At 45.1% G+C, this 13,433-nt stretch overlaps 1 protein-coding gene across 2 annotated transcripts in view; it reads left to right on the plus strand.

Moving 5' to 3' along the window:
• The window catches only part of Ptp36E (protein tyrosine phosphatase 36E), a 74,170-nt gene that overhangs the window by 11,142 nt on the left and 49,595 nt on the right, over positions 1 to 13,433 (plus strand). The window contains exons 2-3 of one of the 2 annotated variants that reach the window (XM_084576628.1): positions 7,920 to 8,298; positions 10,712 to 10,984. In XM_084576628.1, coding sequence (XP_084432754.1) covers positions 8,212 to 8,298; positions 10,712 to 10,984 — 360 coding nt within the window. In that variant the 5' untranslated portion in view covers positions 7,920 to 8,211. The remainder of the gene's footprint in view (positions 1 to 7,919; positions 8,299 to 10,711; positions 10,985 to 13,433) is intronic. The other variant, XM_084576629.1, reaches the window with a different exon arrangement.

Below are 13,433 nucleotides of genomic sequence, written 5' to 3' on the forward strand. Positions count from 1 at the left end.
TGAAGTCATTTTATGCCGTCTACCCATAGGACATACACCCATCCCCCATAGTTTCCGGCTAACAAAAAAGACAAACCTGTGTGTGAAATGTGAGATTATGAGCTCACAGCCAATCACATTTTATTATCATGCTGATATGTTGAAAAAATTAAAAAAGAAATATTTAGTGCATTTTACAAAAAACACATTCAATTTCATCCAGCATTGCTTTTAGGCGAACGAGCACTTTTCAATTTTTCTCTTGTTCGTACGTTTCTGAAGCAAGTCAACGTTTTAAATCAAATATGAGTATCGTAATTCTAGGCAATTAACATAACAAATCATCTAACCTTGTGTTTGGCACGTGGCAACCGCCGCCGCTTATGCGTCATAAAACCCCTTAAAGCCATAACCTGCTCAGTTGCCATTGATCATTTTGGGAGCCCATACATCAAGTGCCTTAAATTCTCACTTCTCCTCTCCAAAAGCTGCAGTGAAGGTCATGCTGAATCAAGCCAGACAACCGAATTCGTCAACCTTGTGCCATTACTGTCACGGGTGCAGACACATTTTTAGTGCAGTTTGCTTCTTTTCTGCAATATAATTGTAGGCCCCGTGATGGTTGGAACGAAAAGAATACAGAAAGAAAGAAAAAAGGCAGAAAATCCGGTCCGCCAAAGCTCTTTTGCCGGAAATAACCCGCTCTGAGGGAGTCGGGGCAAGACCGTCTCCACGCTACACTAAGGATATTTAAAGCGAGTATCGCCCGCGTTTTTCCTGAGCGACGTGTCGAGCGTCGTTTTGAACTGAGGTGACCTAACGCTTCGCGAATTTCTCCATGGCCTCCTCTCCTTGTCACCGTGGAGAGGTTTCCTGGAATCGACGAAGTGCAAAAAAGAAAAAGAGAAAACAAATGCGGCAAGAAGCGCGAACAGCGCTTTGTTCTAGTAGAGAAATGCCTTCCAACAAATTTATTCCACCATCATGTCGTAGCCGGAAGCCAAGCCATGCTTTACGAGTTTATTTATTTTTATATTTTTTTTTTATCATGGGCAAAAGTATGATACATTTGAGCAAGCGTGAATAGTGATCATGTAATCATCGGCGGCTTCTTTCAGGCTAATTACAACACGGGTTGCACATTCGCGAGTATTCATAAACGCTTCAGGCTGGTCACCATGTTTTAAATCATACCTGCTGGAAATTAGCTCTTAATCATTTTCAATTACTTTATTTTGTTCCGAAGCGCACCTGCAACAGAAGCAAATTGTGCGGATAGACAGGTCTCTCCGATCTGCCCACGATAAAAAAGGTTTTAAAGGTGCCTACTGTGAACGATCGCAGGAGTTATGAGAGCCTTTAGGCTGGACCAGTATGCCATCTTCAGATTCTGGCTATGTCACATATAGCTCTCACTATTGACGTTCAGAGAACGAAAAAATTCAGTATTATATGACAACCTTTACCAGCGAGCATGCTTGAATGCAGACAAAATACTATCCACATTGCAGGATTTTGCTGACCTAATTAGGCCTAGGTAAACCTATTCTTTGGCCACTGCTTTACACCACTGCGCCATATCAAGAGCTGGTTTAGTTCCGTGATAAGCTTCCATCCGTTCATGCTGCGCTTCGAATGTCTGTGGCTTCGTCGTATTCATCTGCTCTTACTCTCTCTGAAGTTGCATTGTAGACATCAGCCATCTCTCCTTCGCCCTGATAAGTCTAAAGCACCCGCTGATTACCATGATAAACATGGCAAGGCGTGGCAAAGCAAAATTAAACAAAGCTTAAGTTAGCTAAACAAGTGCTATATATTAAGGCAAAATTTCTAGGCTTATGATGAAAATCTCGCGTCTGCGAGGTTCCACGAGATGTGTTTACGAGATTCCGCGAGATGTGTCCGTCAGATGTCGCAGTAGGTTCTGACATCCACATAATTTCCCCGGTCAGGACGTGCCTTCACGGCCGTCTGAAAATGCTTTGTGTCATTAGAACGGTCGCACTTAAAAACTCGCATTATTTACTTGATCATGACGACTTCGAAATGAGTTTTGACGTCAAAATAAATTTCCTGTTCGGCTTGCTAGGCCTAGATCCTATAAAAAGCCCCTATGGCCACGTGTAAGTCAATTCAGTTTCGCATGTCGGGGAACCAATGTCTCCGACAACGAAACCAGTGAAAAGACAGATAAGTAAAATACACGGAACACATAATATAGAGGTAGACAAGAAGTGGTAAGAAAAGGAGGAAAAGCTTCCGCCATTATGCTGTCGATGATGTCCTCAGTCACAGTGGGTATGTGCCATTATGGGTAAGGACGTATCATCAAGCGAAGATAAGTGCGATGCAGTAAGTTTTGCTTTTGCATGCATATCCATTCTCAGGCAAGCGAAACTGCAGCTTTATTATTTTTTTGCTCGATAAACGTATGCTGTTTCCCGCTGATAAGGCCGAGGAGAACAGGACGCAGGCATTTGTCTTTTCGAGCCGTTACTGTTCCTGTTCGGCACGCATACTGAACCTTGCTCTGACGGCGATCTCTGGCAGAACAAAGAAGATTCGCGACGCAGTTCGAAACCAGACGGGAAAGTAATTTCTTTCACGTCACAAAAACGCGCTGCTGTTTTGTGATTTGCCAGCTTTCTGGTCGCGAGCCCTGAGAATCCACGCTGCATTGTTGCGTTGCTGGAAATAGCGACAACAATAACATCCGCACATCATATCGTTTATGCATGACCTGTATTGCAAACATATCGATCTGACGAGCTATAAAGGCCAGATTCATTGCCCATTGCTCTTGCTGCGTTGTAGCTGGTCATGAATAGAGAGCCTGCGCGTCTATGCGGGCTTCTGTGGATTCCGCTTGGGCATAATATAGCATGGCATAGATTTAGACCACTTTCATTTCCTTCTAAGGGGATACAAACGGCAACTTTGTACATTTGTGCCAAAATTCTCGGTTTGTACACTATTTTCAGACGTGTTAGAGCCGTTTGCAGACATCTCATTAGTGCTTGCTGTTGCGTCAGTACTGTTCCCTGTGATGATAATATTGTTTGCAGTCATTTCAGTGCAGTTTTTTTTTTATGTGCAGTACTGTTTGCAGACGTGTCCATAAATTATAGGCGTCGTCTCGACTATATCCATAAATGCAATATAGAGCAGTGACCAAGTGATATTACCGCCGGCGAGCACGGCTGTTAGCTTGCAATCCGGCCCGGCGGCGTGATTTCGGTGCTGGCAGACGCGAAAGGCGTCCGTACGCTGTGCGATGTCAGCGCAGTGTTAAAGAAAACTAGGTGGTCGAATTTAACCCGACGTCATCCACAGCGCAGCCATTTCGCGTTCGCGTTGCTTCTGGATGTTAAGCCTATAGCATATTTGCGCATAGTCCGTTCGGCGCCTCTTCCTCACTGCTTTAACGCGAAAAAAGCTTCCGGTGCCGGCGTGCCTCACTGTAGTATCCTCGTTTTTAAACTTTAGTAGTAGCTATGGAGCCGTGAGACGTGACCGTAGTGCAGAGTTCCTGAGCCCAAATTTTGCCATCCAAACGTATTTTCTTATTTCACTTAGTGAATAGCGCAATACGATGAGACACTAAAAAAAGAGAGGATTTGCTATCACTGAATGAATTTCATCGTGGAGACAAGTGGTTATAAAGAAAGAATAAACAACCAGATGTCATCGCTGGGATCTCAATCCACGGCCTTCAAATTTCGTGTACGGTGCTCCATCGACCGACTGCGGTGATGGCTGTTCAGCATTCTACTTCCTTGAGTGTTTCTTTTCCCTGTAACCTATTCTTCATAGTGCATGTTCGCCAACGCTACTCTCAATATCGATGGACGTAAAAGTTCCCGTACGCCACGAGTGGCACGTGAAACGCGAAGTAACCGGGAGCGGTGTAAACACCTTCTTGCACTACTTTTAACATCAATACTGGTAGATTCGAAGAAATCGCTAAGCTAATCAGCAAACAAACGCAGAGAAATATGAAGTGCTTCGTAGGATTATGCCGCGCTGATAAAGAGGGATAAGCTGCATTTACAAGCAGTAACTTGCTTAGTAATTACGTTCGCGCATTAGATAGTAGCCTGTCAACTGCTATATTACTATGCGCTTGAATGAAAGTGCACGGGGGAACATCGTCTCGATTCGTGTGAGTTTTCTCTGTAGAGGAATTGGAATTTTCCTGTACGCAAACAAGACTTCTCCATTGTTTGATTACGCCACAAGTTGCGATCAGCACCTTTGGGAAAGTCTGAAATTATGGTTTACCGCGTCCTAGTCGCGTGTACTTCGGGATCTCTGCAAGCAGCACGAACTGTGACCCTCCATTCCTTGGCTTACAAGGTGCTGATTATCAAAAACCCTCACTAGCATGGAGTGCCGAAACTTCGCTAGCTTATGTAGTTCACATCTTGCTTATAGCCTGCTTACGGAGTGTCGATGCTGAACCTTTTATGACTGCACCACAAGAATTTTCAGCAATGTTGAATGAATGGCTCCGGGGTAAGCGGAAAGTGTTATACTCATCAAATATTGAGCAACTACTAGAATACTAGTATGCTACTGCTTGAGTGCTAGTATACACCACTGCACTGGAGTACTAGTATACGGAGGCCAGCGCGCTTTTCAGATTTGCTTTATTCTCATTATTCTAAAGCCAAACAAAATTAAGTTCTAAGAAGGCAAGTTTTCAGCACTCCCTAGGTAACGAAAGCGGAAATTATAAATGAGATTATAGAATACCTCCGAGACTCGAGGGGCGAGCACCTGATTCCGTACAGATAACGAGCAGTTTATTAGCAAACGATTAGGAGAATACAAAGGATTATTAGATGAGGACTCTCTTAACAACCTGCCGAAACATTGATAAACTAATTACAAGGAAAAAAAAAATACATTTTGCACCGCTATTTGCGAGACATTTTTGGGTAACGTGAACAATTCGTTCGAGAGCGCATAAAAACATTTTATATTTGTTTAAAACTGCATCAGTGAAGCTTCCATTTGTTTGACAGATAGGGAAATTAAATATTTAACCGCAACACTTACGCTTCGAGGATAATGTGTTGTACTTTTGATTATTTCGCTTGGATGTCAGATGAAGATAGCCCCTTGTATTTTCGCTTTGTTTTTGTACCTTTGCATTCCTTCTTACTCACGTACCATTGTCTGATAAACTTCAGTAGAGATGATAGTTTCCAGAGTGTCTTCGGCAGACTAGGACCCTCTGACGACGCCCTGAGACGCTACCACCATCAAGCGCACTGTGAAGACTCAGTGGGTGACAGCATCCGCGGACTGCCGTCTTAGGCCACAATTGACCTTTTAAAACGTTAACGTATATACGCCTCGAAATTGCGACGTTGATAGAAGCGGAAATTCGATCTCAGTCTTTCGATAGCGCATGCCCGTTTGACAACTTTCTCGCCTTCTTTGCATTCATCATAAGTCGTGCTGAAGCCACATCGAGCGAACCTCACTGAGACGGGCTTTTAAATTTTGCTCGGCAAGCCGTAAGGCTCGTTTTCATGCACTTCAGGTAATTCAGTTTTCTCCGTAATGTACTTTATCAGCACGGTTCGGTATCGTCTGGTCTCAAAGTAAGTCAGGCTATGAGGTACGTTGTAGTGTAGGGCTCCAAAACTTTCGACCTCCTGGAGTCCTTTATTGCGTGCTGATATCGCACAGCTAGCGTTCGCCTTGCGTTTCACCTCCATTGAAAAACGGCGGCCCTGGTCGGCATCATTAGCAAGTGCAGGCAAGTGTTGTGGTAATATTTTTATCTGATACGAGCCCACAAGTTTTACATACCTATAATGAAACAATAATCAATCACGTAATTTAAGGATATTGTACGAATAGAACATATGGTGATGAAGACTCCAGCACTTCCACCACTTGTGAGCTGGGAGATAGGGCTTTAATGGCACCGCCAATAATGGCGTCGAATAACGAACACACAGCAATTTGATGATGATGATTCACAAATGAGGATAAAGTTTCATGAAACGAAGGGTGATGATGCGTAATAATATATGTAGATGAGGTTCACGATCAGTGCTCGCAATATATAAAACAACTTCAGCCAAAACAATAGTAACGACAGGTAATTCGCCGGATGTTTTCACGCTTATGTTTCAACTCCTGGCTTCCATGTGCTAGTTATGGTTTGTTTTGGTAATTTCGGTTTAACTCCCCAAGAAACTTAGGCTATAAGAGATGTCGTTATGGAGGGCTTCGGGAATTTCGACCACCTGGTGTTCTTTAACGGGCTCTGATATCGCACAGCACACGGAAGCCTTACTTTTTGCCTCCATCGAAAAGCGGCCTCCGTGGCCGTGATTCGATCCTGCATTTTTGGCCACAGCAGTTGAGCGCCCTAACCACTAGGTGTGCTAGTGAGAAATAGCGGGAAACTTCCACTGTGGCCCTGATATGCATGCGGATCAGAAAAAGCGTATATATAGGTGGTGATGGTTGTGGTCACTTCGCTGATGCAATGAATTGAATGTAGCAAAGTCACTAGGTTCTACAGCTGTTCAGACTATTCCATACAGGCGGCAGCGACGAGATGCGCCGCGGCATAATCCATTAAAAAACGTCTCTTGAGACATAAGGATAGATAATAATGTTGTTTCGATGAAAGTAACGAGACCTAGGTCAGTGACGAGACCTAGGTCTAGGTCCAGGGCCCTTGAAAGCTAAACTGTTCTTTCCCATCACTGCAATGTGTCGGCTCGTAAGAGGACGTGTACGGTAATGAATCCAACGAGTAAATGCCAAGCTATGCGTGAAGGCATGCTTTCTTTCCCCTCTACATCTGCACAATGTTATAGCTGTTGCTAGCAGATTAATCAGCGTCGGTGGCAGCCCTAAGATACGGCACACAGCAAAGACAAAAACTCTTGATGATCTTACTGAGCTTTGCTAACGCTACACTCTTGGTTTTCACGAATTTGCATATGCGCTACAAAATATACGGAAAAGAGAACGCAAACGACGTGTACAAACGTCTAACCATGGATTATAGTTGTATCACTGTTCTTCGCACTTATACAACATCGGCGTAAGTACACTGTTTAGTGGTGATAGTAAAAGCAGTTAGACCCTACGGCCTGAGCTTGACTACAAGACTATTTTATTTTTGAGCACTTGAAAAACTGGTCACATAAAGTCACCTAACAAAAGCGTCGATTCTTCATGCGGCGTTTGCATAAGGACCACATTTTTTCGTTGGTTATGCTCAACCTTCACTGAAAGTTCTCAATCGACAGCGGGTAGTGAAATTTATGGAACCAGTCAAGCTCTCCACAGGGCACCGACAGTTCCTTCGTTACCTCCAGGGTGGTAAGCTTTTATGAAATATTTCCTCCGCAATATAAATAAATAGATAAATAAATAAAATTGGTTGTGGTTTAGCCCTGGTTAAACAGGGTTGAATTGCGGTAGCAATACCTCCATGGCTGTGCTTATGGTTCACCATGTAGTGTACCTCATGGTCTAGCTTTAGATGTGTAGCTATGAGTAAAGGCATGGCACACAAATGAACGACTAGTCTTCATTGAACGACGTCGTGTTCTTGTTCGTGTTCATTTCCGTGGTCCCCTGGCAGGAGCTGCCAACTTGGGTCTCGATTCACATGGGATGGTTATGTCAGAATCAGCCTGCCAGGACTCTGGCATTTAAGTTGTCCCTATAGGCTACTAAGACACGTTCGTACGGCTTGGTCAAAGCCGTATTCGGCTCGGCTGCGGCTCAAGGTAAATGTAGCCCTTCCGGAACTACGCGACGGGCTGAAACATGGTGCAGTAATACTAACACAATAAAAATTGCGACACTTTCCAGAAAGCTTCTACCTAGTGAAGTTTTATAAGTGGCAGATAATTTACACGCTTTGATCACGTGTTTCTGTAACTCTCTTTTTACAGAAAAGATTGCCCCTGGACCGGCGGTGGTTACCTCGCAGCCCAAAGGCGCTGTACTACCCGCTGTCCAACACAGGGGGCGGCAGCACCATCACTCGAGGCGGCGGCAGCCATGTTGTCCTCGTGTTTTGGTGCCTGACCGCGCAGTGGCGCTGCTGAGCCTGCGGGGAGCAGGCGAGGAGGAGGAGGTGCGCATGCGCGGAGCGTGGCCCCCTGCACGCTGGCCGACAGCGCTGTGAGGAAGCACTCGAGCGAGGCGGCGCTGGACGCTCCCCCGTCGGGCGCCCGCCCGAAGATGGGCCGAGGCAGCAAGAAGTCCTCGTCTTCGGCGCCCGCCGCCAACGCGCCAGCGCAGACATCCACACCTAAGGTGCGCCTTCCGGTGGGTACTGGGCGCGCCTGGTCCCTCTTCAATGGAATAAGGATAACGGTTCATTAAAACAGTTTGTGGCGCGTTACGCAAGAGCTTATTAAGCGCAATAACAATAGTAAGGTAAGGAGAAAAGAACGGGGGTAAGGTGTCGCATTATACGTGAAGCCGGAAAACGCAGTGATGGTGGTTAGTGGACCCGTCCAGATTGCTCAAGCGAGAAGAACACTTGTAGGAGGGTGCTAGTACGGCGTTTCATGAGCGAGAGGTTAAGTCAACCAATTGCTTCTTGTGTGGGGACACCACCACAGACCTCACACAGAAACGTGAGAGCACCAAGGGTACAGTGAATTTCTCACTAGCCCCATCGCAAACATTCGTGTCCTAAAACGGCGTGACAAATAAAAACAAGTGACGAAACAAACTACTCTTACTTCCAAAGGGCAACTTAAAGAAGGTAGTTGTGGTTCGGTGCATATCTGTGTCAAGTGAAAGATGTAAAGTTTAATTACATTTCATTTATCGGTGATTAATGGTCCACTCTCCAAACGGTCGTCTACGCAATCTGTACACCTCAATGTCCCATACCTAGATTATAGTGGACCTTAACTATTGCCTTTTGACGGCATGAACAGCCTAAAATGCAGCACTTGTATCCTCTGACTCGCCGACTGCTTCGGTTTGCTTCGTTGTGGTACAGGGGATTGAAAAGTCCTGCATTACCTTTCAGAAATTTCTTTCTATCAAATCACAAGTTTAACACTGTGCCTAACTAGCTGAGGTACTTTGGACAACCAATATACACCTAAGGAAAAACAATAATCCATGTACATGCTTACCGGAGAGGTATTTTGTTATAAGCTCTTACATTTCATGAGTACAATGCGTATGAAGACGGTAGAAAGTATTTCAAGCAAGCCAGCTGCCAGATTTTTCTTTTTGAACAGGAATAATGGACATAAAGAGTACAGTCGTGAGCTGATGCTAGATAAATTTAGGATGTTTTCTCGAGCTCTGCCACCGGCTGAGTATTGTATACCACTTTTGCTCACTACTGTACATCTGCTACGCAATTGTCCAGTGTTGATGGGCATAGAAACGATAGAAGTAGCGTTGACTGTTTTTCGGCTTACTTTCTAACTTACATTCAGACGTCTACTAACAACCGGAGATTTTTAGCTGGCCATTAGTGATAGCCATTTCAGTTTTTAGATATTTGAAAACGTGACTATCCCCATAGCGGTTGCTCAAGAGTTTTTGGCTAGCTCGAGCCAGAAGATGAGCCATTTCAAAAACTCCACGCTCTAATCACCGCCCCACGCTGTCAGCCAATGGCGCAAGTGTCACGTCACCTTCTCTGCCTCGCTTCCGCTGCGTTTCTCGCTGCTGCTTGCTGCTTCCGTCCTCGCGGGAGTGAGAAGATGACGTCACACTCAGGCCATTGGTTGTGAGAGAAATAGGCGTTGCTAAGAATGCCAATTTCTTGAAAGCGTACGTCTTTTTTGATGAGCTAGCAAACATTTGTTCAGCCACAGAGGTGGGTGTAGTCGCGTTGTTTAAATTCTGAAAACTGATATGGTTATTAGTAATGGTAGGCTATCAATCAGTAATTGCTACTAGCGACTCACCCTAATATTTTTTTACCAGAAATTTTTAACCAGTCCTAGCAATTACCATTACTTCCTTGTTTTTTGATGTCCGCTAGCACAGCTACAATAGGGCTCTAGGAGCTGCCTTGATCCCTCAAAAACGCATTTTTCAAATAAAGGGTAGGTATTATCTTAAAGTACTTGGAATTATGGGATAAATAAAAGATTTTAATTATGTGAACAACAGTACACTGTGATAAATAAATAAACGAATCGAGATGACCTGACATGGCATACATAAGGAGAGCAGGCAAAATGACAGAACCGGGGTGTCTTTTTTTAGCTTTGTTCAGAGTGGCGAACATGGGATACACCAGTGGCCGACTACTAAACCATTTCAGTAGAGGACTAGCCTCGGTAGAGGGGCGCACAAACGTTTGCAGCCCATGCTAATTACGAAACCTCCTAATTGCTGGACAGTGTTAAGAAACAAAGTCGAATCTTTGGGTTCATTTTGGAGCTTGTCGAAAGTCAACACTGCACTATTCATATTGGCTGAACCTCCAGGCGTGAAACAAATTTAGTTTTTTTGTTGCTTCCATGTTCTGAAAACTTTATGGGCGCCCCTACCTCTGGCCGGTAGGGCGGGAGAGTCAAATTCATAGCGAGTGAAGAAATCATTTTGCTTATGCGCGCAGATTATGCCCTCAGCAGATATTGTTCCTGGTTGATCACGTCCAGCAGGGCTTCTTGATGCACCAACATTCAGGCACTTCAGAAGGAGGGCGGAAAGAAGGACATCGGTAGGTAGTGGCACATCTTTCTCCTCCGCGCAGCTCAAGAGCAAGTCCAAGAGCAAGTCCAAGTCCTCGCACGGCAGCTCGGCGCCCCCTCCGCCGCGCTCCAAGTCTCAGCGGCTACGCAGCGCCAACTCTGGCGTCATGAGCTCGCTGAACATGCTACAGCTATCGCTGCTCAACAGCGGTCTCCTGCCGCTGCCGGACGAGGCGTCCGCCTTCATACCGACGAGGCCCATCGAGCTGACCCGCTTCCCCAAGCACATCGCGCTCTTCAAGAAATACGACGTGCTGCTCAAGACCGAGTTCCTGGTGAGCACCCTTACCCCTCCTTTGGGCCTTCGAGATAAAAAATCAAATTATATATTGTCATTTGGACATCTATGAGCTTTTGGTATACTTACCAACAACGTTGTTTGATGAATTGCTTTCACTGCTACCAGCACACTGGTACGCCTAAACGAAATTGGTTGTGCAGTGTAACCTGTTTTCTCGAGCTCCACTGCTCTGGTGGCGTTCGTATTCTCTCAGCATGGTTGTGTTTCTCTCAGTAGTTGAGAATTTTGTCTTCAGCTTATGGATAGGGACAGTGTGGCTAGAGCGCCGCTCCCGTCGATACAAAGGTGACCTGGAAAATACGTAATGGAAAATTCGTACGCCTGCCTATGTATTGTTAGGAGTTGTTAGTGTGTTAGTAAGCCGAAGCTGATCCGGCAACTAGTGGCAGCTTGTCTGTCCCGCCATAGTCCGTCGTCATATGCCGCTTGGACGCAGGGACCACATCATCGTTCTCTCCTGGACTTCATTACATCAGCCAACCTTTTTTTTTTTTTTTTTTTTTCATTTATTTGACCATACCATTCATCCATCATAGCATACCCTTTTTGTGCTCCGAGGCAATAAACATCGCAAAAAAGGCACAGTCAATTGCTGGTAATCATTGCCTATAGGTCGAGCGATCCCATCTGCACTTGGTTGGCTGCATCTGCAGTGACCCCCAGCGCTAATTTTGTCACGCACCCGAAGGTTTTCAAATCGGCACACGCTTTCCATTGGTATCCCTCCTAATTTCGGTAACTGCTTTATTATCTTAACCCCGCGACGGCTCTGATAAAGGCGACTTCATCTTTCTCGTCCGTTTCTTCTCGAATGTCCCTGGGAAGGTTTTTGAAGACACTTTCTCGATTTCGCCCCTGAAGGATACATATTCTATTCTGTTAGTCAGATATTTAGGGGAAACCCCCAAGGTGTTGTAGCCGTATGGCTGCGCTTGGGTGGATGCAATGAGTAATTACTTCCTTATTATATTCTATTCCGATCACAAAATCAGATTGGCATCATTATCATAGAAGCGACTCATGGCAGGAATACACCGGTAACAATTTTCACTCGGGTAGTGTAAAGAGGCCTGCATTCTCATGACAATCAGTGAACGTTTTGGGGATCTTTAACGTGCGCTGATATCGCACAGCAGACGGACGCTTCTTCATTTCGCCTCCATAGAAACAGCCGCCGACGAACGGGAAGTCGAGCGCCTTACCGCTGCACCACCGTGGCGGGGGGGAGGAATGAGCCACTTTCCTTCATTTGGGAGTGTCGTCTACGCGGTTGTGTACTAAAAACAGCAGTTCATTTTCATTCACATATTACGCCTTTTCATAATGTGTTATCGCTAAGAACTGTAAAATCTTATTTTAACCACTGTGTTCTTAAATGTAGCACACGCGCAACACGTTGCACTGAATGAAAACTTCGCAATATTTGGAGAAACATCCAGTGGTGTCGCCGTCCTCCTTTCTTTGTCCACTTTTTTTTTTTTGTGTGTGTGTGTGTGTGCGCTGCATCATTCTGTAGGTACAGCGCCCTTGTGTGTCCGGTTTCACATACCATATTTACGTGTGCATTTTCAAACATCTAAATGACTAAGCACATTTTAGCGTTGTAATGTAATTATATAATGGACAACTATTATTGAACACCTGCTTTCATAGGCTCAGGGGGAAACGAGAAATCTTCGGAAATCTGATTGCATATGTTCCAATGGATTGTGACAATCTCTGTACCCTTGGAAGAGGCGAAGGAGGGGGGGGGGGGGGGGGGGGGGCATCCAACGTGTGTGCTTCGTGTTGCTTCATAAACACGCCACCTTGACAATGATATTTCATGCTTCAATTGATTCAAGGATGTATTCAGCTTTTCTTCAGGAAAAGACGGAACCTTAGCTTCAACACATGATCAGAAAATAGCTTTGGAAGCTTTATTTCGCATGTATTTCTGTACGAATTAAACCCACGATTTACTGAAGGCCGGCTTTGGCATCAACGTTTATGAACACGGTGTTGGTCTATTAGAAGGCGTTGCGCTCAGATGCTACGAAACGTCGGCTGCCGATTTCATTACGTCATTTAAGGCCACGGGTACATCCTGACAACAGCCATCACCAGCGCAGACTGAATCTGCAACCCTTCACAGTTAGCAATCATTTCTGTTCTTCAGTTAGCGAAAATAGCGGATTTTCTAACCCCGCCCATGAGCGGCCATACCCATCATGCCATGGCCAAAACTGCCCATGCGTGGCCAGTGCGTACCCTATCTATGTCAGAATGCTTGCGCTGAGTTCCATTTTCGTATTTTATGGTTCATTAGGGTCAAGTTTAGATGGATCTAATACGGGGGGAACACTTCGAGAGGGTAACTATGTTATCCTTCATGTAGGCGTCAATGCCTTGCAAACTGGTGCACGGTTTTATCGTATATTCTT

This window comes from Amblyomma maculatum, chromosome 8, assembly GCF_055883805.1.
Source record: "Amblyomma maculatum isolate TAMU_Amacu chromosome 8, ASM5588380v1, whole genome shotgun sequence".
NCBI lineage: Eukaryota > Metazoa > Arthropoda > Arachnida > Ixodida > Ixodidae > Amblyomma > Amblyomma maculatum.